Source organism: Bos taurus, chromosome 20, assembly GCF_002263795.3.
Source record: "Bos taurus isolate L1 Dominette 01449 registration number 42190680 breed Hereford chromosome 20, ARS-UCD2.0, whole genome shotgun sequence".
Classification (NCBI taxonomy): domain Eukaryota; kingdom Metazoa; phylum Chordata; class Mammalia; order Artiodactyla; family Bovidae; genus Bos; species Bos taurus.
In genome coordinates, this window is record NC_037347.1 from 37191998 (window position 1) to 37216573 (window position 24576).

General features: G+C 35.2%; 1 protein-coding gene across 4 annotated transcripts in view; it reads right to left on the bottom strand.

Annotated features, from left to right (window-relative positions):
• The window catches only part of NIPBL (NIPBL cohesin loading factor), a 205463-nt gene that overhangs the window by 27118 nt on the left and 153769 nt on the right, over positions 1-24576 (bottom strand). For all 4 annotated transcript variants that reach the window (NM_001206584.2, XM_015459095.3, XM_005221614.4 and 1 more), the window contains 11 exons: positions 22282-22364; positions 21560-21692; positions 20424-20567; positions 18210-18299; positions 17151-17365; positions 16938-17040; positions 16221-16319; positions 15973-16119; positions 13936-14070; positions 12667-12765; positions 11433-11486 (listed from right to left, as the gene is read on the bottom strand). In NM_001206584.2, coding sequence (NP_001193513.1) covers positions 11433-11486; positions 12667-12765; positions 13936-14070; positions 15973-16119; positions 16221-16319; positions 16938-17040; positions 17151-17365; positions 18210-18299; positions 20424-20567; positions 21560-21692; positions 22282-22364 — 1302 coding nt within the window. The remainder of the gene's footprint in view (positions 1-11432; positions 11487-12666; positions 12766-13935; positions 14071-15972; positions 16120-16220; positions 16320-16937; positions 17041-17150; positions 17366-18209; positions 18300-20423; positions 20568-21559; positions 21693-22281; positions 22365-24576) is intronic.

A 24576-nucleotide genomic window follows, 5' to 3' on the forward strand; every position in this document is an offset into this window, starting at 1 on the left:
TTTGCTGAGTTGAAGAATTTTTTAAAAAAGTAAAAAACAACCCTTATGGGTAGCCACTTGTTCCAGTCCCATTTATTGAAAAGTTCAAGCCATCTTAATTACTCAATCTTTAATAAGTCCTGGTACCTGTTAAGACACATTAGTGCTCCTGCATTTTCAGAAGTGATGATTATTTTCAACTCTTTACTTTTCCATATATGGTTTAAGAACACCTTGACATGCTTGATAAATATTTTCTATTCTTGATTTTGATGAGATCTCTTTTAACATCTTCCCATTTTGCATGATTTTTACTTTAGGTTTTACAGTTTATTCTCTGTCAGATTTTACTTCTAGTTTACTAGACGTTATTCATTCAAGGGTATTAAATTTTATCAACAATTTCTTTTGTATCCTCTGATATGATTACTTATTTTTTGTTTAATGTTAAATCATACACACACGTGCTGATGCTAAACCAGCCCCACAATATGCATGCACAGATGTACATATATATGTATGCATATATAATATATATAGTATAAACATATACACATCTCTGTCCAACTTTTTGATGGGTAAATAAGCTGTAGACATCAATATACTCTCTACCTTTTCCTTTTGAGATAAAATTTACATGAAATGATATGTACAAATCTACAGTTGCCCAGTTTTGTTAAGTGCATTACCCTTTATAACTCAAACACTCTACCAAGATAGAGGACAAACTTTCTCCATCTTTAACTTACATTAGAATCATCTGGAGACTGCTAAACTATAGAATGGTGGGCCCCAACTTCAGAGTTACTGATTAATTAAATCTGGACAAAAGTCTTAAAATTTTACTTCTAACAAGTCACAGATAATCTTGTTAACTTTTAAAACTACTGATATAGATTATTACCATCACCTTTGAAAATTCCCTCATGTTCCTTTCCATTCGATCCATGGCTCCCTGCAACCACTCTTCTGATTTTTTTCCATACAGATTAGTATAGCCTCTCCTAGAGCTTCGTATAAATAGAATCATAACCTGTACTCTTCTGTATAAGACTCTTGTCACTTTGTGTAATGTTTTTATTATTTACCTACTTTGCTGTTAAGTATCAGTAGTTTGTTCCTTTTGACATGCTGTACTATTTAGCTATATAGATACATCAGGTTTTCTTTAGCCATTCACTGGTTGATGGAGACAAAGACACTATTTGACTGTAAACTCGGGCACAAGAAATCAAGCTGCACCTTCAACCCTTTGCTTAGAAATCTCCTCAGCTAAACATCCAATTTCATCACTTGAAGTCTTCCCTTCACCAAACACTAGAAAAGGAACACAATTTAGCCAAGTGCTTCGTCAAATTACGAGGACAGACTTTTCTCTGTTGTCCAACAGCATTTCTTCATTTGCATCTGAGACCACATCACAATAGCCTTTAACCATCCATAATTTTACCAAAATTTTGTACATGATTATATACATCCTGAGAAATGTGTAGGCAGGTCAAGAAGCAACAGTTAGAAATGGACATGGAACAATGGACTGGTTCCACATTAGCAAAGGAGTAGTACGTCAAGGCTGTATATTGTCACTCTGCTTATTTAACTTACATGTAGAGTACATCATGCGAAATACCAGGCTGGATGAAGCACAAGCTGGAATCAAGATTGCTGGGAGAAATATCAATAACCTCAGATATGCAGATGATACCACCCTTATGGCAGAAAGCAAAGAGCAATTAGAGTCTCTTTGCTTTGAAGAGACTCTAATTTGAAGAGACTTCTAATGAAGGTGAAAGAGGAGATTGAAAAAGCTGCCTTAAAACTCTCAAAAAACTAAGATCATGGAATCTGATCCCATCAATTCATGGTGAATAGGTGGGGAAACAAAGGAAACAGTGACAGACTTTATTTTCTTGGTTTCCTATGATGACTGCAGCCATGAAATTAAAAGATGCTTGCTCCTTGGAAGAAAAGCTATGACAACCCTAGACAGCGTATTAAAAAGCAGAGACATTACTTTTCTGATAAGCAGGCTGCAGTGACCTCTAAAAGTGATGCGCTATTCACTCGACCCAGAAAACCCCACAAAATCATCCAAATCAAGAGGTTCAAATCTTCATGCTCACTTTAAGAACATTCCTGAAAATTGCCCAGGCCATAAAGGGTTTGCATATCCGAAAAGCCTCCAAGTATCTGAAGGACGTCACTTTAAAGAAGCAATGTGTGCCACTCCATTGTTACAGTGGTGGAGTTGGTAGGTGTGCACAGGCCAAACAGGAGGGCTGGATGCAGGATCAGTGACCCAAAAAGGGTGCTGAATTTTTACAGCACATGCTCAAAAATGCAGAGAGTCATGCGGAACTTAAGGGCTTAGACGCAGAATCTCTGGTCACTGAGCACATCCAGGTGAACAAAGCCCACGAGATGCGGCACAGGACTTACAGAGCTCGTAGTCAATCAACCCCTACATGAGCTCTCCCTGCCACACTGAGATGATCCTTACTGAAAAAGAACAGATTGTTCCTAAACCAGAAGAGGAGGTTGCACAGAAGAAAAAGATATCCCAGAAGAAAGTGAAGAAACAAAAACTTATGACCCGGGAATAAAGGCCACAAAAAATAAATGCAAATAACAGTAAAGGGAAAAAAAAAAAAGGCAGAGACATCACTTTGCCAACAAAGGTCCATCTAGTCAAAGCTATGGTTTTGCCAGTAGTCATGCATGGATGTGAGAGTTGGACCATAAAGAAGGCTGAGCATCAAAGAATTGATGCTTTTGAACTGTGGTGTTGGAGAAGACTCTTGAGTCCCTTGGACTGCAAGGAGATCAAACCAGTCAATCCTAAAAGAAATCATTGGAAGGACTGACGCTGAAGCTCCAATACTTTGGCTACCTGATGTAAAGAACCGACTCATTAGAAAAGACCCTGAATTATTAGCATAAGCTTAACCAGGTCAGGACTCCAACTGCAGCTCCTGTACCAGATGAGATGTTAGTGCTTGAACAAATTAACATCCTCTGGAACCTGGTGTACAGCTAATGATCTGGGAGATACCTTTTTTCCTCATCCTTGTCAAAAGCCCCCAGAAGCAGTTTGCTTTTAACTGGCAAGGCCAGAAATGTATTGCACTGTCGCAGGGGTATCTTAACTCCCCAGTCTTACATTATAATTTAGTTTGTATGACGCTGATTATCTTTCACTTTAACATGACATCACACTGGCCCATTACATTGATGACATTATGCCAACTGCACATAGTAAGCAAAAAGGAACAAGTACACTGGACTTATTCGTAGAATGTGCATGTGAAAGGGTGGGGAATATATCCAACAAAAATTTAGGGGTCTTCTACTTTGAAGAAATTCCTGGGGGCTTAGTGGTGTGGGACATGGTGTGATGTCCACTGTAAGCAAAGAAGAAGATGTTGCACTTGGTCCTTTCTATAACCAAAAAAGAACTCAATGCTTTAGAGAGTTTCTTTGAATTTTGGAGGCTTATTTGGGTATATTATTCTCATTATACCTCATTTAGGTATATGATTCTGGCCCATTTACTGAGTGACCTGAGAAGCTGCCAGTGCTGAATGGGGCATAGAAGAGAAGGCAGCTCTGGAAAGGCAGGTCCAGGCTGCTGTGCTAGCTGCTTTGTCACTCATGCCACAGACCAGCAGCACTGAGGTGTCAGTGGCAGATATGGCTGCTGACTGGAGCCTCTGCCAAGCCTCTATAAATGAACTGCAGCATAGGTCCTCAGGATTTTGGAACAAAGCCCTGCCACCCTCTGGGAACAACCACTTACTTTTTGAGAAACAGCTCTTGGCACGCTACTTGGCCTTAGTCGATACTGAATGCCTACCCATGGGCCACCAAAATCATCATGCATTCTGAGCTATCAATCATAAACCGGGTGGCTGCCTCACCAAGCCACAAAGTTGGGTGTGTAAAGCAGCATTATATCATCAAAGGGAAGCGGTGTATACACGATTAGGCCAGAGCAGGCTGAAGGGCACAAGTTAATTACATGAAAAAGTGGCCAAAATGCCTATGGTTCCCATTCTGCTACACTGCCTTCTCTCAGCCTGCACCTCTGGCCTCAGTTGACCACAGGGAATATCCCTGGTTTACAGATTGGTCTACACAACATGCAGGGATCACCCAAAAGTGGACAGTGCAGCAATACAGCCCCTTTCTGGGACATCCCTGAAGGACAGTGGTGAAAAAAAATTCCCCATTGGGCAGAACTTCAAGATGTGCATCTCATTCACTTTGCTTGGAAAGACAAATGATCAAAGTTGGTGACAAGGGAATCTGGAAAAGAGGCATCTCTGAATGGTAAAATATTTATATTCCATATGAATGTTCACCAAAGGGTGGCCTCAGCAGACGACTTGCTCTGCAGATACCTTCTCCAAGGTAACAGCCTCTTTCTGCAGCCACTCCTGTCCTCACCCAACGGGCTCATGAACAGACTATGTGTTGTGGCAGAGACGGAAGTCACACTTAAGCTCAGCAACATGGACTTCTACTCACCAAGGCCACACTATCTATGGTCCACTCGGCCAGCAGTAGAGAACAACACTGAGTTTCTGATATGGAATGACTCCCAGGGATTACCAGCCAGCAACCTGGTGGCAGGTTGATTACAATTAGGCTGCCTCCATCATGGAAGGGGCAGCATTTTGTTCATACTGAAACAGGCACTCTTGATATATTTTTGCCTTTTCTGTATGCAATACTTCTACCAAAACTACCACCTATGGACTTAGAGGACACTTTATCTACCATAATATTTGTTGTTCAGGCTCTAAGCCGTCTGACTCTGCGACCCCGTAACTGCAGCACTCTCGGCTTCTCTGTCCATCACTACCTCCCTGACTTTGCTCAAACTCATGTCCACTGAGTCAGTGATGCCATCCAACCATCTCATCCTCTGTCATCCTCTTCTCCTCTTGCCATAACTCCACACAAAACTGCTTTGGTTAAGAAAAGCACTTCAGCGCAAAAGAAGTACAGCAGTGAGCCCATGCTCATATTCCATGTTTCCCACCATTCTGAAACAGCTGACTTGACAGAAGGTGGAAACAGCCTTTTACAAACTCAGTTACAGCATCAGATAGGGGGCAATATCTTGCTGTGGCTGGGGCAAGATTCTCCAGCAGGCTCCTATGCTCTGAATCAGCATCCAATACATGGTGCTGTTTTGTCTATAGCCAGGATTCATGGTCCAGGAATCAAAAGGTGGAAATTTGAAAGGCATCACTCACTCAAATTTGCTAATCAATCATTTGCTAATATGAGTGATTAGCAAAATTTTTGCTTCCATTCCAGTGACTTTATGCTCTGCTGGCCTAGAGAGAGGTTCCAGAGAGAGGAATTTTTGTACCAGAAGACATAACAAAAATCCCACTGAACTGAAAGACTGTTAGTCAACTACCATGCACTCTTTATGCCTCTGAATCAACAAGTAAAGAAAGGAGTTGGGCTTTCCAGGTGGTAAAGAACTGTCTGCCAATCCAAGAGAGCTACAAGATGAAGGTTTGATCCCTGGGTCGGGAAGATTCCCTGGAGGAGGGCATGGCAACCACTTCAGTATTCTTGCTAGAGAATGCCCTGGACAGAGGAGCCTGGTGGGCTACAGTCCAAAAGGCCACAGAGTTGGAAACAACTGAACATGCAGGCACCAAGAAGAAACTAGTGCAATATTCCACAGTGGAGGTACATAAGAGTGTGTTTGGAACGCAAGAGATCCCACAGGCCATCCCTTAGTAATAAATACCAGCTATGACCACATCATCAGTTATAGATACAAGGACTTTGTCATGAGTATTTCCTGCTTATTTTGTCATAAATACGTGTGTGTGTTATGTGTACGCAAGTTGGGGACAGGGACAGGAAGAGAGAGACTGAGGGAGGGAAAGTGAGAAAATGTGTTTCTTCCCGCCCACCTTCTATTTCCTTACCACAGAACATAAAGTATATTGATTTCATATCAAAGTATTTAAATGTTATTATAAACTGACATGGTTGTAATTAAATTACAGGATGTCAAGAGAAGAGTAAACATTACTCAAGGACTTCTTCTGGGAAAGGGGTTAGTGCAGTTTTGGTTGTATGCAGGATAACTGTATCATGTTAGATAGAATCATGACTTTGTTATTGTCTTTATTTGGAGATTCAGTATGGTATAAGGAGATGTATCAATATACGGGTGCCAAGTTAACAAAGGGTAGAGCTGTGATGATTAATTTTAAGCGTTAACTTGGTTGGGCCAAAGGATGCCCAGTTATCTGGTTAAACATTTTTACTGTATGTGTTGGTGAGTGAGGGTAGTTCTAAATGAGATTAGCACTTGAATTGGTGGAGTCAGCATAGCAGATTGCCCTCTCCAATGTGGGTGGGCCTGAAAAGAACAAAAGGTAGAGGAAGGAAGAATCCTACCATTCTCTGATTACCTGAGCTGGGACCACTGGTCTTCTTTCACATTTGAACTGGGATTTATACTATCTGCTTCTGTGGTTCAGGCTTTAGGACACAGAACAAACTACACACTAGGGGCTTTTCTGGGTCTCCAGTTTGTCGACAGATTGCGGGATTTAAGAGGCTCTATAATCATGTGAGGGGCTTCCCTAGTGGCTCAGTAGTAAAGAATCCGCCTGCATGGAGGAGACATGGCTCCAGTCGCTGCATTGGGAAGATTTCTTGGGAAAGAAATGGCAATCCACTCCAGTATTCTTGCCTGGGATGGCAGGCTACAATCCATGGTTGCACAAGAGTCAGGCTTCACTTAGTGACTAAATGACAAAAACAATCACACAAGACAGTTCCTACAATAAATCTTTTCTCTGTCTCTCTTTTTCAGTATTTGGTTGGTTCTGCTTCTATGAAGAATATAATATTCTAGAAGAGATGACTGATACATATCCTTTCTGAGTAAATCCCTGGCCCCCTGAAATTACTCTTCTGAATTTTTTCAATACAAATTAGTTTTGCCTCTCCTTAAACTTCATATAAATGGTATCAGAATATGTACTCTCCTGTGTAAGGCTTCCTTCATTCTGCAGAGTGCTTTAATAAATGTCTATACTGCTGTATGTATTAGCAGTCTGTGCTTCTACGATGTGGAGCACTATCAAATTATATGAATATTGATACAGTCATTTTTCTATTCATTCACTGATTGATGGCAATAAGAGTATTTGATTGTAAACTTCAAGAGGCAGATCTTATTTTGGATTACAAAGGCCAGGAAAAGATGAAATGTAGGCTATTTAAGTTTTTTCATTGCCTGCATTTTCTTGTAAACTAAAAAAAAAAAGTGGGGGCTGTAGTCTTAGAACATAAGCAATGAAAATGAATGGCATTGCAAAATTAATTTTGTGTACCCACTATAGGCTATGATAGTGATTTACACTGACTGAACCACTTTTTAGAAAAAAAAAAAAAAATGGAAGGACTTTCATGATTGAACTTTTTCACACACTACTGAAAAAATTAAAAAGAAACCACGAATTCATTAAAAGTTAAAAGGGACATGAGTTTCCATACATTAAAAAAATTTGTGTATGTTTGCGTGTATACTTTTATATATATATGTGACATTCTAACATTATGTAGTCAGCGGACAGAGTTTGATGCCTATGTAAATATGAAGTTATTTCATGTAGTACTTAAAACTTCCCAAGGCTATCACATTCCATGAATTAGGAATCACTATCTATATGAAGTCGATCCAACACAAAAATAATGAGACGTATCTAAAATTGGACAGAAGGCAATGTGTATACATGAGCTCATGTGGAAATAATAAGAATGTTGATTATTTTTGATTCAAGGATTTAAGATAATTCCAGTAGTCCCTTCTTTGTATCCTCAGCTTTTCTTCAAATTTATGCAGTGTTTTTATTACCACTAAGAGCGATTATACCTCCATCGTGTATTTATATAAATATTTTAATAAAATGTTCTTTACTTCATAAAACTAAACTCTGCTAGTTTAATGACTATATCCAGAAAGTCACAATGTCATTTTGGTAAATTAAATTGTTGGCAGAAACTAAAGTAGGAAAGCAAAAAACAGGGAGGAATGGAAAGAGCAATGAGCTTAAAAGAGGACTAGAGAGTAAAGATATAAAGAGTATAAAACTACAGCTAAGAAGTTATAAATCTAGTGTTCACTTATCTACTTCCAACCTGCCAATAACACATAGGAATATTACCTTAGATTCTTTTTACTAAGGACATTTCTGAGAGCTATACTAGTATCATATGAAACATGGGTATAGAGCTTTCTAGAAATTATTGTGTCCCCTTTGGAATGGTTGACATAACTAAGATGGTCATAAGGCTCTATAATACAGCTAATTATTTGACTTATGGGGGAAAGGGTATCAAATATATCATGTAAAATTATAAAATGGAAGATGATTGATAAAGAGAGCCTAAGATGTTACAGACTGGATAACGTAAGCAAACACCATGAGGGTGCTTAAAAAAGGTGTCTTAAAATTTTTTTAAAGGTAACATATTACTAAACACTACCAAAGGGTTAAACTTAAAAAGACTGACAATACCAAGTATTGATGAGAATGTGGATCAACTGGAATATTGCTGGTGGAAATGCAAAATGGTTCAGCCATTTTGGAAAAACAGCCTGGCAGTTTCTCACTCACATGACCCAGTAATCACAACCATGGGAATTTACCCAAAAGAAATGAAAACACCCAACCTCACAAGAACATGCACACAAGCAGCATTATTCATTACAGCCCGAACTGGAAACAACTTGTAAGTCTGTAAGTTTGTGAATTAACAGAGAAATTATGATACATCCATACTATTGCTACTACTCAGCAATAAAAAGGAATAAAACAATATACCAGCAACATTCTGCTAGAAGTCAAACACAAAAGACTACATGCTGTATGATTCTCTGGACATGAAATTCTACAAAGGGGACAACTATATAGTGACAAAAAGTGAATGAGTGGTTTCCCAGGGTTGGGGGAGAAGATCAACTACTACAAAGAGGCACAAGAAAACTTTTTAAGAGTGATATTCTTTACATCATTGTAAATAATTACTAAAATTAGTCAAGTTGCACACCTAAAATTGGTTAACATTTATGCATATAAATTATGTTTAAATATTTACATCATTGTAAATAATTACTAAAATTAGTCAAGTTGCACACCTAAAATTGGTTAACATTTATGCATATAAATTATGTTTCAATAAAATAATTTGGTTGATTATTAAAAATATTGCTAAATATAGTTTAACTAAAAGTACTGTTAAAAATTAAAAAGTAAACAAACAGAACAGATAGTAAATTGTTGGCATATCAAACAGAAAAAACTATTTCACGATAGACTTTTAATGGTATGTGTTTAGTGAGCTATAGATAAAAAGAAATGTAAAAAAAGTCTTAAACTGTATCTAGTAATCTTAATGTTAATATAATAGGGCAAAGCTAATAGGAAATTTGGAGAAGGCAATGACAACCCACTCCAATACTCTTGCCTGGAAAATCCCATGGACAGAGGAGCCTGGTAGGCTGCAGTCCATGGGGTCGCTAAGGGTCGGACACGACTGAGCGACTTTACTTTCACTTTTCACTTTCATGCATTAGAGAAGGAAATGGCAATCCACTCCAGTATTCTTGCCTGGAGGATCCCAGGGACGGGGAAGCCTGGTGGGCTGCCAACTATGGGGTTGCACAGAGTCGGACATGACTGAAGCGACTTAGCAGCAGCAGCAATAGGAAATTATCTTTGGAAATAAGATTTTTAGCCTAAAAGAAATAATAAAATAAAAGGAGCAGAATCTCATAGTCTTAAATTTGAATTAAAAATATTAATTCTTAATTTATTTTTTCTTTCTAAATAAATATATATATTTCTAGCTCTATCCTCTGAAAAAGTCCAAAGCTATGATAACCCATTAGCAATGAATATTCACAGCATCCAGATTATTCCCACAAAAGGCAATCAGGGCTCTTAGGAAAAAATGGCTGAGTTCAGATTTGGGACAGAAAATGTACAAGCCAAATCTGGGGAATCTTGTAGAGACAGAAAGTAATCAGGTTACAAAAGAGCAATGAGGTTACACCAAAAAGGTACAAAATCAATTTGAAGGGAAAACTCATTATTCTGAAAACTGGTAAGTAACGGAAAAGAATAGAGTACTTTCCCTGCCTTTCTGGTACAAACTGTATTTCACAGTAACTAAATTTTCAGGACAAAATTCCTCTTTCAAGAAGAATCCCTGCCAATTAATATGGGATAAATAAAATAATTTGGAAAAAATCAGCATTTTGCAATTTGTAATGAAAATAATGAACCTAGGTAATGATCATTCAAAACCTATCATGAAAGACTTTATGAAAGATTAAGAACACAGTCAAAATCACTGAAAATGGGACAACCAAACATAACGTGCCTTTTGATGTGAGGCAACAATATTTAGCGTCACTTGTGAAGTATTCTTGTCTGTTTTCTGAAAACTGAACTTCAATATCAGTAAACCTCTAATCTAACTTAAGAGTTTACAGAAAAAAAAATGGTGGCCAGAGGAACACTAGAATGACACCAGAAAGAAGAGATCTATGATATCTAGAATATGGGACACTCCACAGGAAAACGTAAGCAGCATGAGAAATGAAACAGTGAAAGTTGACTTTTATAGACTAAGACTTAAGAGTCATGACAACCAAAGCAACAGCAATTCAACTATAAAAACACATTTTTGAGACAATCAGGGAAATGTGAACATGGAATAATTATTACATGTTTGGAAATAATTTTATTAATAGTTATTTTGAATCAGATGACAAAGATACTCTGGTTTTTTTTAAAAAAGTCATCTCTGTTAGAGACAGACATTAAAGTATTTATGAGTGAAATGATATAAAGTATGGGATTTTCTTTAAAAGTGTTACAGCCAAAGAAAGTTAAATTAAAAAAAAAAATATATGGGGGTGGGAAAGAGATAAACAGGATATTAGGAAAATACTAACAACTTTTGAAGCTGGGTAATGAGTACTTCTATTTGAAAATCCTTAAATAAAAAAATTCATAAGGAGCTAAATATTTCCATGTATAAAATTTTTAAAGAACACTAATTGTGGTTTAATCCTATACTTCTATAGGACATTCTATATATTTTAAAACATGTCAAATAATGTAAACATATATTTAATGCAATCTATGTACCTATCTATAGATCTCATGTCTATCATCTAGATTAAAGGGATTAAAAAATTATCTAGAAGGATGAGAAGAGAGAATATTACTTATTCAGAAAACTTGTAGCAAGCAATTGAATAACTGATTAAATAGGGGTATTAAACAAAACATTCACCCTAATATGTTGAAATAAATTTTCCCTACCACAAAGTAAACACTTAAAAAAAAAAACTGAAAAATTTCTTTCAAATCATGAAGTCTACAAACACTCACATTTTGAAGAAGCTGCTCAAACCAGTCATATCCAGTATCTCTGCATGCTGCAACCTAAGGGGAAAAATATGGTGCACCTATCAAAATTAGAAATTTACATTAAAACATACTTTTGCTATGCTATAGTCTCAAGAATAAAAATGTTCAAAGTTCTAAATTAAAAAAATTATTTTCATACTTATGGACATAGGGAGAGGGGAGGAGAGGGTGAGATGTATGGAAAGAGTAACGTGGAAACTTACATTACCATGTGTAAAATAGATAGCCAATGGGAATTTGCTGTGTGACTCAGGAAACTAAAACAGGGGCTCTGTTTCAATCTAGAGGGTGGGATAGGGTGGGAGATGAGAGGGAGGTTCAAAAGGGAAGGGATATATGTATACCTATGGCAGATTCATGTTGAGGTTTGACAGAAAACAAAATTATGTAAAGCAATTATGCTTCAATAAAAAATAAAAAGAAAAATAAAAGAAAAATTAAAAAAAAGTGTGGATTAAATGATTAGAACTCAAAAAAAATTATTTTCAAATAAACTATTTTTTTCAGTGAGCCAATAATCTACCATGTTAAAGAACTTTATTCCAAAAGTACATTAGAAGCCATTCAAAATATTCACTTAATGTATTAAAATTAAAAATGGTATTCTGAATGGTATATTGAATCACACACTATCAGGAAATCTGTAAGGTCTAAAACAATAAAAATGCAAATGTTTGCTTCTTATTTTCCTTCTAGGTAGAAGATTTAAAGACATTAGTAAAACAGAGATGATCATGTAATCCATAATATAAAAATTCTTAAGTCTAAAACATGAAAAGCATTCTGGGTCAAAAAAAATTATAGTTTATGTGTATAATAAAACATAATGAAATTAATTTTAATTCATGTATTCTGGAAAAAGTAGAAATTACAGTCTCATTTCAGGCTGCTATTCATGTGTTATTGTATCTTTTTATCTACTTCTCACTTCCCTTTCCATTTTCAATCACTGGAAGAGTCTGGAGAATTTTAATATCAGTGCTTAAGACAATGGATGCTAAAAAAAAAGTGGGGATAGGTAGAAATACTACTCTCATCTTATTTGCATCCCTTGAGTTATCTCCAGAAACATATAATAAGGGAAGTATCAGAGGATAACCAAATATCTTGTTATTGTCTCTCCCTTTATAAGACAAGGCAGGCCTCAGTGAGGTTTGTACCCACAGGAATCACCCTTGTTTCAGTCCTTCCTTACCACATCAGTGATATTTAAAATCTTCCTTGTCATTGCTTCTTTGTCATTGTGTGGAGTTGGAGTAAACCAGAGTTTTTGGAATGTTTCATTTACTAATTTCTAGAAGAAAGAAAAATTTCAAACTAATAAGTACAATAAATGTGGCAAAATTCTTAATCCCAAATTCTCATTAAAGCCCAAAGCGAAAGTATATGTGTGTGTATATATATATATACAAACACACACACACACATATATATATAAAACCCTGAAATTTCTGGTATGACATCCTCAGTTTCAAAAAGATCAATTATAAAAATTATAAATTTTTTTCAGTTTGGCAAAGATTTTAAATGGGTTAATAATATGCCGATGCAGGAGATGTAAGAAAGACTTGGGTTTGATCCTTGGGTCAGGAAGATCCCCTGAAGGAGATCACTTCAGTATTCTTACCTGAAGAATCCCATGGACAGAGGAGCCTGGAGGGCTACAGTCCATAGGGTCACAAAGAGTCGGACACGACTGAAGCGACTTAACACAATACTATGTCTAGTATAGAACTTCTGGATATAATGCACTTAAATGCTTTTGATCAAACTAAAAAATACTTTTGCTGCTTTGGTAGAAGTTGTTAAAAAACTAAACAAAATCAAAACCCAAAAAAGAAATATAGGGACAATCACATATACATAGATTCACTAATGAACTCTAACTTTCAACAAAGTATTTACTAATTTAGAAAACCAAGCACATACCATTTGAAAATCAATTTAATTTGAAATAAATTTCCTATATACAATGTAATCTCTACAATGACATTAAATATTACAATTGCCAAATTGGTTTGATAAGATCAGATTTTATTAACTAATGCAGGACCTAGAAAAAAAATACCTAAACATGTCTTTTTCTTCAATTTATAGTCTATAATATTGACTTACTTGTGTAGATTTTATATATACATAATTAACAAAACTTATATATATAAAGCAAACATTTAAATTACTTGGGCTTTCCTGGTGGCTCAGCGGTAAAGAATCTGCCTGCACTGCAGGAGATAGAGGAGACTTGGATTCGATCCCCAGGTTGGGAAGATTCCCCCGGAGGAGGTCATGGCAACCCACTCCAGTATTCTTGCCTGGAGAATCCCATGGACTACAGAGGAGCCTGGTGGGCTACAGTCCATACAGTTGCAAAGAGCTGGACACAACTGAAGTGACTGAGCATGCACACACATGTAAAACATTAATGAAAAATGAATTTTTAAAGTAGTCAATGTTTTTAACTTACCTTAATGCCCTCTTCATCATTTACCCTGCGAATCATTTTTACACACATTTCTGTAATTTTTGGAAATGTCGGTTGTTCAATACAGATGTCTCTTAGAATCTTTATCACCCTTTTTCTGACACTGATACCAGTATCCTAGGAACAGAAAGATATTCTAAATGTCAGAAAAACTGAGATGCCAAGGTGTATGAAATTTGATAAATAAAATTAGAAAATACCAAGAAACAGTATACATACATTTATTAACATGATATGCTATGCTATGCTAAGTCACTTCAGTCGTGTCCGACTGTGTGTGACCCCATAGATGGCAGCCCACCAGGCTTCCCCGTCCCTGGGATTCTCCAGGCAAGAACACTGGAGTGGGTTGCCATTTCCTTCTCCAATGCATGAAAGTGAAAAGTGAAAGTGAAGTCGCTCAGTCGTGTCCAACTCTTAGCGACCCCATGGACTGCAACCTACCAGGCTCCTCCATCCATGGGATTTTCCAGGCAAGAGTACTGGAGTGGGGTGCCATTACCTTCTCCGATTAACATGATAAACATGGTCCATATATATATTTTAAAACACATTTATATTAATCTTATTATAAATATGAGTTATTTTATTATGCTGTCTTTGCTTTTAAAATGTAATATCCAACATATGGAAAATATTAAATCGCACTGAACACAAGAGGAGCATATAAGCCTGCCAAAATTAAATGGAGTAACAAACATGAAACTTTGAGGATATTGTTTGGCACTTAAACAGCATATGAAGTATATATAACAAAAATGTTTAACAAATCTTTCAAACCAGTATCACTATTTTATAATTTATAGCAAATATAAGGAAAAAAGGAACAGATCAAAGGAAACAAAACCATGAAAAAATAACAAGACTGGCTTGCCTTTTTAAATCTCTCTGTCATGGTGGCATGTGTAAGAAAGAGTTAGAGAATACTCTAAATAAAATAGAGATGAAATATTGTGGTGGATACATGGATGTTAACTGTACTATTTTTAACTTAACAGATTTTCATAACTAAATCATCTTTAAGTAAGAAGTACTGAATACCCATTGTGCAAAATTATCTCCATTTTGTAGTTTAGCAAACATGAAAATATTTTAGGATATATTGCTAAGGTAGATGCTGTCAGAGTTCATTATACCTGAAAATCCTGTTGTTTGTCCTTCACTCTTGAAAAGAGTAAGACATTAAAAGTGAAAAAATTCTTCTACTTTTTCCTTAAAATTCTTTGTTTCCATCAAGATTTTATGCTAGTTGGAGATGAAATTATCTGTAACTCTCAGTCCCACAGTATTTAAATATTGGGCTAAAAGTGATAAATTCTTGTCAGTTTAAGAATACCGAAATCCTGTACCTAATGAATCTCTGTTGAGTTATAGAAGAAGTCAATAACCCTGCAGTGGGTGGTATGGAATTTCAACAGATATTTTGTAATGCCAATGTTTCCTTTCATTTCCAAGGAAATACTTCAGGGCCACAGAATTCAATGCCATAGAAGAAAAGAATATCTTAGAATAGCATTTCTTATGTTTGCTCTTAAAACTCAAATGACTTTATTTAGCTTGCAGGTATCTGAGTCTGTTATAATTCAGCTTTAAAGAAATATGCAAATACACATAATAACCAAAAATACTGTCAGACACCAAAATTCCATATATAGCTCTCACTGAAATAATTCTTCCTGTTTATATACATATATATTTATAATTACTCTAGAATCCTATCCAAAATACTTAACTGTGTCATGTAGCTCCTATCATTTACTCTTTGTATACCAGCATAATCAAAAACTAATAGTAACTGGTAAAGGGAATCCAATTTTTACCAAAGATGTGCTTTACAATATTAAGCAGCCCTCCTCTTGAAATATGTTCTTCTTTAGAAAGTTGCTACAGTTTATATATTAGGTTAGATAAAAATACAGAATTGATATCTACCTTTCTATCTTAACATTTTTAAAAAGTGATATTAGGAAGGCAAAATTATATTCATAAATTATAATAAAAGTGACAAAACAAGCATACCAATATTCTTTCAATCAGCATATCATAATACTGCTCAGCAAGCTGAGGTCGACAAAGGACAAATCGACCTAGTAATTCCACTGCTGCTTCTCTGACACTAGTGGAGTTATCCATTAATCGTCCATGAACTCCTCGCTGCATATCCAGCTGAAGAAAAATAAAGAAATTATAACTTATACTAAGTAGAGCTAATATTTTAATTTGAATATAAAAGTCACATAAAAAGAATAATTTGTGTTCCTCTTTACCCTTGCTAGAATACTGGGGTCTACAGCAACAACCTCAGATAAACACTTCATGGCTTTTGTTCGAACGGCAATTGCATTTTCACCAAGGACTCGAAGGATCTGCCAAGCAAATATTAACATTTTCATCAACTTTAGAACATATAGCTTTTTAACAAAACACAGAAAGAAAACATGCAAAAAAATATAGAAATATCGAATTTACTTTCCTTCAATTTTTATATATGTAAGTAAAAAGATCTGTTATCATACTGATCCAAAGTTTTCACTTAAAACATTAAGGTATGGTGTTTTATACTTTATGGCCTTTCCTTTCTTCTGTCATTCTCAATTAAACCTGTTTTTTATTGCTATGCTTCATTTGCAAGAAACTGTAGGCCCACTGAAAACTTTCTATGTCTAACTTTAATCAAGGATACTTAGTATCATTTAAATAATAATTCTGATAACTGAATAATTTGTTTTTATAACATCAATCACTCTAACTATACCATCACTCTACCTGTACCATACAGATACATATCCACTTATCTGTAAAACAAGAATCAACAGGTAAAGGCATGCAGAACAAACATTTTAACAAATATGGAACAAAGAAACAAATGTTATTTTCATCATTTTTTAAAAATATCTGTTCTCAACAATGAACAGACATCACACACAAGTTTCCAGAATTAGAAAAATCAGTATCACTGTATAAGAAATTCTTGTCCAGTTTACCTGTGTCAAATAAATATCAAAGCTCTGGGCAAACGGCCTCATAGAGGCCAAGTATCGAACAATCAAACAAGCATCATCATAGTCCACAGTATCAGAGTTCATTCTGCAACGAAAGGTCATTAAATTATAATTAATTAAATTTTTTTGTAAAGTAGGTAAATAGATATCAAAGAGACAACTGAAAACACTGGATCTTTTGTTTTTGGATCTTACTTTAATGTGCTGAACTGAGAAGGTGTGGTTTTGATAATGCTTCTAAGAAACTTCTTCCGGTTTTCAGCTCGATGCATAATTTGACCAGTTGTCTCAACTTCCTTTGCATGATGTGATCCTTCAGATGATTCTTCATCTTTTTGTGATTTCATTGCTTTTTCTGTTTCCAGTGTTGTATCACGGAACCACTGGGCAATATAGAATTTACGAGAAAACTGGAAAGAAATTTTAAGACTTGAGTTTGATGAAATTAGTAACAAAATTTCCAACCTACTGACAAAGTGTTTACAATCAGAAACACAATTATCAAGGTTTACTTTAAAAAGAAGAGTTTAGAACACATGGATAAAATGCTGAAGGTAGAAGACTATAGTTACTTTCAAAATTTTACCTTATTTCTTCAAGAAATATACAACCAATTATTACTGAACTATATTAACACTGAGGTACATGTATAATCTGTTCCTGAGTTTTTTCCCCTCCAGTTTATTGAGAAATAATTGACATACATCATTGTAGAGTCTGTTCCTTTCCACAAAGACTGAAAACCTATAGTAGTTGGCTGAAGAGCTTTAGCTATCTCCAACCTCTTTATTTTTATTTAATTCTCCAACTTCTGTAGATGCATATCCCATCAATTAAAAAAAATTAAAAGTGCCCCAATATAGTGTATAAATTTTACATACAAGCTTATTTTACTAATATTTGGATATATAATATATTTAAAAAAAAAAACAGAATTAAGGATATTTAAAATATACATATAAAATTCTAATCATTTTATAAAAATTCACTTTTTATATGCTAATAGATTATCTCATACACTACCGGGGTCAATGATCTTTGTCTCAAAGATAAAACATTGCAAGATTTTGGATTACCCAAGTCACATAATATTAGGAAACAACAATATCTGTATCAGAATTTGACTACCACACATTTCTATTTCAAAAATTAATATTCCAATACTACTCTCCTCTTCATGACATTCTCAGTTTTCTTTCAGACCAAATTTGAAATAAACATGTGAACATTACAAAATAAGGAACAGAATCCTACCACCAGTGAAGGATCAGTCTCCGTGTTTTCATCCAAGTAATCAAGCAATGCTTTTTGTAATTGCTGTATTTCATCTTCCCCTCCTGAAACCTATAAAACAAACCAGGTCATAACACAAAGATATTACTAATATATTTTAATAAATCATCCACTCACAAACAGAAATCTGAGGGAAAAAATCTTATAAATGATAAAAAATGTATAGGTATAGTTAAGTAAAAGGAAGAAACAGAAGAATACTGTTTTTTGAAAAACATTATATACTGATAGCTCAGGTTACTTTTATGAATTACATGTTAACTTTTTATAAAGAAGCTCATAGGGAGCTGACATAATTATTAGAAAAATGTGTATGTAAATCTTCAGAGGTAGGAACCTACTAACACTGGTTTTCTATTTGGTAAGAGAAACCTCCAAACTTCTAATCTAGTAAATGGAAACTGTTACCTGTATTATTATGTATTATGGGTATCTTTGAGATATTATTTAAAAAGAACATTCTGAAAGGGAAATATTTTTATTTGTAATTAATACAAAATACTTTACGTCATGTAGATCAAATATACAGTAGGTATATTTAAGCTGTTCATTTGATCTGGAAGCAGAAAGAGACCGAGTCTTTAGGTCCTGTCAAGAACAATGTTGTTGTTTAGTTGCTAAGTTGTGTCCAACTCTTTTGAGACCCCATGAACTGTAGCCTGTCAGGTTCCTTTGTTCATGGGATTTTTCAGGCAAGAATACTGGAGTGAGTTGCCATTTCTTTCTCCAGGGAATCTTCTAGACCTAGGGATTGAACCTTTGGCTCCTGCACTGGGTAGGGAGATATTTTACCACTGAGCTACCAGGGAAGCACTTTCAAGAACAATACAGAGCAGGAAATTAACTCTGAGTTGACATTCATGTCTATAGCTTATACTCTGGTTTTACCTGTGTGAAATGCCAAATATATGGTTTAGACTATATGTAAGCAGAAAACAAAGATAAGAATAACCTATGTTCTGAGAGTGTAGTAAAATGGATATATTCAGAATGGTTTTTATTTAGTTGCATCTGGGATATCGATTTTTCTTTTTTAAATTTTCAATTTTCAATTGGAGTATAGCTGATTAACAGTGTTGTGACAGGGTCAGGGAGACAGCAAAAGGACTCAGCCTACATATAAATGTATCCATTTCTGCCCAAACTACCCTTCCATACAGGCTGCCACATTAACACTGAGCAGAAGTTTCTATAGTACACAGTGGGACTTTGTTGGTTATCCATTTTAAATATAGTTGTGTATACCTGATTCAGTAATTCTAGGGAGAGTCCTGAGAATCTGCATTTCTAACAAGTTCCTAGGTGATATAAAAGTTGGTGCTGCTTGTCCAGGGAATCATATTTTGAAATTCTAGGGTAATGGGGACATCCTGTCTGCTCAAAATGGTTCAAAAGAAAATAAAAATGAATATACAGACACATATGTATGTATATTCTAAAAGAGAATAATAAAGCAAATGCTAACCACTAAAGAAATCTGGATGAAAGATTTGTGGGAGCTTTTTGTGCTATTCTTCAAACTCTTCTGTAAGTTAGAGGCATTTGTCACGGCCAGCATGGATATGGTTATGGACATTAAAAAAATAAAAAAGAGTATAAAGAAAATGAAAAAAGCTTTACATGGTTGGATTACAGATCATCTGGGCTACTTGGTGGCTGAGACGGTAAAGAATCCGCCTATAGTGTGGGAGACCTGGGTTCGATCCCTGGCTTAGGAAGATCCCCTGGAAGGGGGCATGGTAACCCACTCCAGTATTCGTGCCTGGAGAATCCCCATGGACAGAGCAGCCTGGCGGGCTACAGTCCATGGGGTCACAAAGAGTTGGATACAACTAAGTGACTGAGCCTACACATATCATTTACCTATCAATTTTCTTAAGTTATCTTAGTATTACTATCACCTCCTCCACAGTTTAAAATAAAAGTTAAACCAAATAGAAACTAGTATCATACATTCATAACAGAAGTTCACACACACAACTAAGAATTATATAAATCATTTGAAAGTTCCTGTTATACAGAATTCACTCTAAGGTATATATTTGCTCTGTGGCACTTTCAGATGATTTTATTCTGAATCTACAAAATGAAATGCAACACTAACATAAGAATACCTTAAAAAGTTCTTAACTACTTATGACTTATCCCCATAATGTAAACTCTTTATCTCAATACCTGTTTTAAAATTCGTTCTATAGACCCTTGATCCATTTTGCTTGTAACAGCATCTTTCCTCAGTCGTGCAGCGACAGTTCCAAGGTAATCAAGGGATGCCACTCTTAAAGCCATCTCTGTTGACTTATTACTGAACTGATGAACCTGCATATGAAAAATAATTTTAACTTAATCAAGTTAAAATATTTTTAATAGCAATTTACATAAATTCCGTATCTATGCTGTTTTACTTGAAATTTAAACATTTTTTTCCCGTCGTATTGTCCCACAAAGTAATTACCCTTTAAAAATTTTTTGGTATATTTTTTTGGCCACATCTTGCAGCTTGCAGGATCTCAGTTCCCTGACCATTGACTAAACCTGGGCCATGGCAGTAAAAACCCAGAATACCAACTACTAGGCCACCACGGAACTCCCATTAATTGCCTTTTGAGTTTCCAGAATTTTAACATTTTCATTAAAAAGAAAAAAAAATTATAACTAAGTCTTCCTAAGAACACAGTCACTTTCTTTAAATGTAGGCTCAACTGTATAAAATGGGATTATAACCGACTAAGAACTTCTTAGGCTGGAATTTCAAAGTCTATAAAAAATATCTTGGCTTCAGAATAGTATTAATATATTTTCCAACTGACAGAAAGTAAGGCCCCCAAAGCTCTGTAACAACTACACGAGTCCAAATGCAGTTTAAAAATAAAAACCACAATAGCATTTCGTTGTATTTATTTCCCTAATACGGTATTACATGAGGACTAAAATGTGTCATGTTTTTAGAAGTACTCTTAAAGATGACAGAGCTCATATTCATTAGTTTCATGCTTTGAAATGAATTAACTATAATAACATGACTCTGTGTTGAGATGCTTTTAACTAATAATACTTTCAAATAAATAAAAGGAGTTTTTTAAAGCACTGTTATCTTATGTAATGAAACGAAAGCACCAAAAGTCACAACATTTCAAAATTTTATACAAGGTACCGACAGTATTATGTACAGTAATGCACATGCAAAAATAGAGATGCAATGGTCGTATTTCCTTACACATTTTTAAAGAATTCATCATCTGTGAATCAGAGTACATCCTCATTATGTTGTCTTCTAGTAATCTAATAATCTTTAAATGCTATACTCTTACCAACAGTCTCCCTAACAAACTAAGGAGTAGTTCAGCAGCTGGCCATTCAGGCTTATTGACTGTTGAAAGAAGGTCTTGAACAAAATTTTCAAATAGTGGTCTGTAATCTTCTTCACCTTGCTTACTACCACATCTGTTCAAAGATAAATAATGAAAAAGCTGTGAGTTTAGGTGACATGTTCACCAATATGACTGAAATTTTGTTAACTAAGTTTCTCAACTTGTATACCTAAACAAGGTGTAACAGAGCACATTAAATAAAATATGGTTTAAAATGAATCTATTTCTCAAATTTCATTTTCCCCCCTATTACAGGAAATTCATTTACTGACTAATATTAACATTACTTTCTGGCAAGCATAATACATTTTAAATAATGACCACTGTTCTTCTATGAGATTACTATAAATTCTTCTGAAAACTAAGTAAACCTCTATCCCTAAACTTTCCTATTCAACCAGAATGTCCGAAAATTCAATGAAAAATTAAAGAATTTCAATCTTGTACTTTAGCTTCTAGAATTCAACACACAAGAAAGTTCATGAAACTTTAGATTTTATAATATTCCAACTGCCTCATTTTAAAGATAAGGATATCAGGAGTCAGGGAGATATAGTCAGGTTTAGATTATGGAAGGAAGTTCGATTAATCTTTTACATAAAAGAAATGAACTATTCTCTCCATGGGGAAAATAAAAATCAGATTATGTTAACTTTACTCACTTTTTAAGGAAGATGGAAAGGAAGTTTTGGGCTGTTCGCATGGCTGTTTCATAAGAATTGGTAATGATAACATCTTGATCAACCTAGATTGAGAAAAATGAATGGATATACATATAAGAAATAACCAACAAATTATTTCAGTTGCTACTACCATGTTAATACTGACTATAAGGGCAATACAATTAAATACTAAAACTTTATGAACTTCCCTGGTGGTACAGTGGATAAGAATCTGCCTGTCAATGTAGGGGACACAGGTTCAATCCCTGATCTGGAAAGACCCTACATGCCACGGAGCCTGTGCACCACAAGTACAGAGCCGGCACCATAGAGGCCGGGAGTCACAATTACTGTGCCTATGAATCCCAACTACTGAAGCCAGCACACCCTTGAGCTTGTGCTCTGCAATAAGAGAAGACACCGCAACGAGAAACCTACGCACTGTGACTAGAGAGTAGCGAGCACTCTCACAACTACAGAGAACCTGCTCACAGCAATGAAGACCCAGCACAACCAAAAATAAAATAAATAATTTTTAAAAATACTAAAACTTTAACTATACTCTTATATGTAAGAGAAGATACAATTAGCATTGTTGTTGTTCAGTCCCTCAGTCATGTCTGACTCTGTGATTCCATGTAAGGCAGCACGCCAGTGTTGCATTTCCTTAACTAGCTCCTGGAGTTTGTTCAAACTTATGTCCACTGACTCAGTGATGCCATCCAACCATCTCATCCTGTCGTCCCCTTCTCCTCCTGCCTTCAATCTTTCCCAGCATTGGGGTCTTTTCCAATCAGTCAGCTCTCTGCATCAAGTGGCCAAAGTACTGGAGCTTCAGCTTCAGCACCTGTTCTTCCAATTAATATTCAGTGTTGATTTCCTTTAGGATTAGCTGGTTTGATCTCCCTGCAGTCCAAGGGACTCTCAAGAGTCTTCTCACAGTTTGAATGTATCAATTCTTTGAAGCTCAGACTTCTTTATGATCCAACTCTCACATCCATACACGACTACTGGAAAAACCATAGCTTTGACTAGACGCACCTTTGTTGGCAAAGTAGTGTCTCTGCTTTTTAATAGGCTGTCTAGGTTCGTCATAGCTTTTCTTCCAAGGATCAAGTGTCTTTTAATTTCATGGCTGCAGTCACCATCCACAGTGATTCTGGAGCCCAAGAAAATAAATTCTGTCATTGTTTCCATTGCTTCCCCACCTATTTGCCACGAAATGACAGGACGGGATGCCATGATCTTCATTTTTTGAATGGAGAATTTTAAGTCAGCTTTTTCACTCTCCTCTTTTCACCTTCATCAAGAGACTCTTTAGTTCCTCGTTGCTTTCTGCCATTAGGGTGGTGTCATCTGAGGTTATTGATATTTCTCCCAGTAATCTTGATACCAGCTTGTGCTTCATCCAATATGCTTCATTCTTAACATATGTTAAGAATGAGAAACGTGTGTAACAAATGAAATACCAATGGTTGTTTATCATGATCTAGGTCAGAACAATATTGATCAAAAATACAAAAAGAATTTCAAAAAAATTTGCAGGTTCAAAGTTTATGAAATGCTGGAATATAATACTAAATAAAATTCAACTCCATCATTAGAAATTTAAAGATCAGTATATAGTTAATTCAAAGTTGTAGAAACCTGATACACAAATAAACATTAAAAAAACTCAGTAGTAACCAGAAGAATGAGAAATAAAACATGGTATCATTTTACACTAACCAGACTAGGCAAAAATCAAAAAGTATGAATGTAAACTAGAATATCACTTTAGAGCAAACTGACCAGTTTCATTAAGTTAAAAGTGCATGTAAATTATGATTTAATATTCTACTTCTAAGTATACCTAGAGAAACTTATGCTTCAAGTTGTGTGTCACATATGATGTATTTAACCCAAGTCAAAAAGAATCTAGCATTAGCTACACATATTAAAAACAATGGTGAGTGAAGAAATTTGCTGTAAATGTCATTATATCATTTATGTAAATTAAAACTTTATCAAATATGCAGATAAATAACTAAATGAAAGAAGATAAACATTCACAATGATAAGGAAAGACTATGAAAAGAGAACAAGGTTAGAAGAAGCGGAGAATAGGACCTCAACCTTTTTGATATTTGTTTTATACTTTGCACCTTTCTGATTATAATAAAGAAATAAAATTAAACCTCTTTCGAATTTTTTGGAGGTAAAACTATAGAACCTGGCAAAATGTTAAGTGTTGATGGGTAAAAGCTACAAAACCAAAAGCAAATCATAGCTGTAAGTTACTCAAATTGTTGTTGT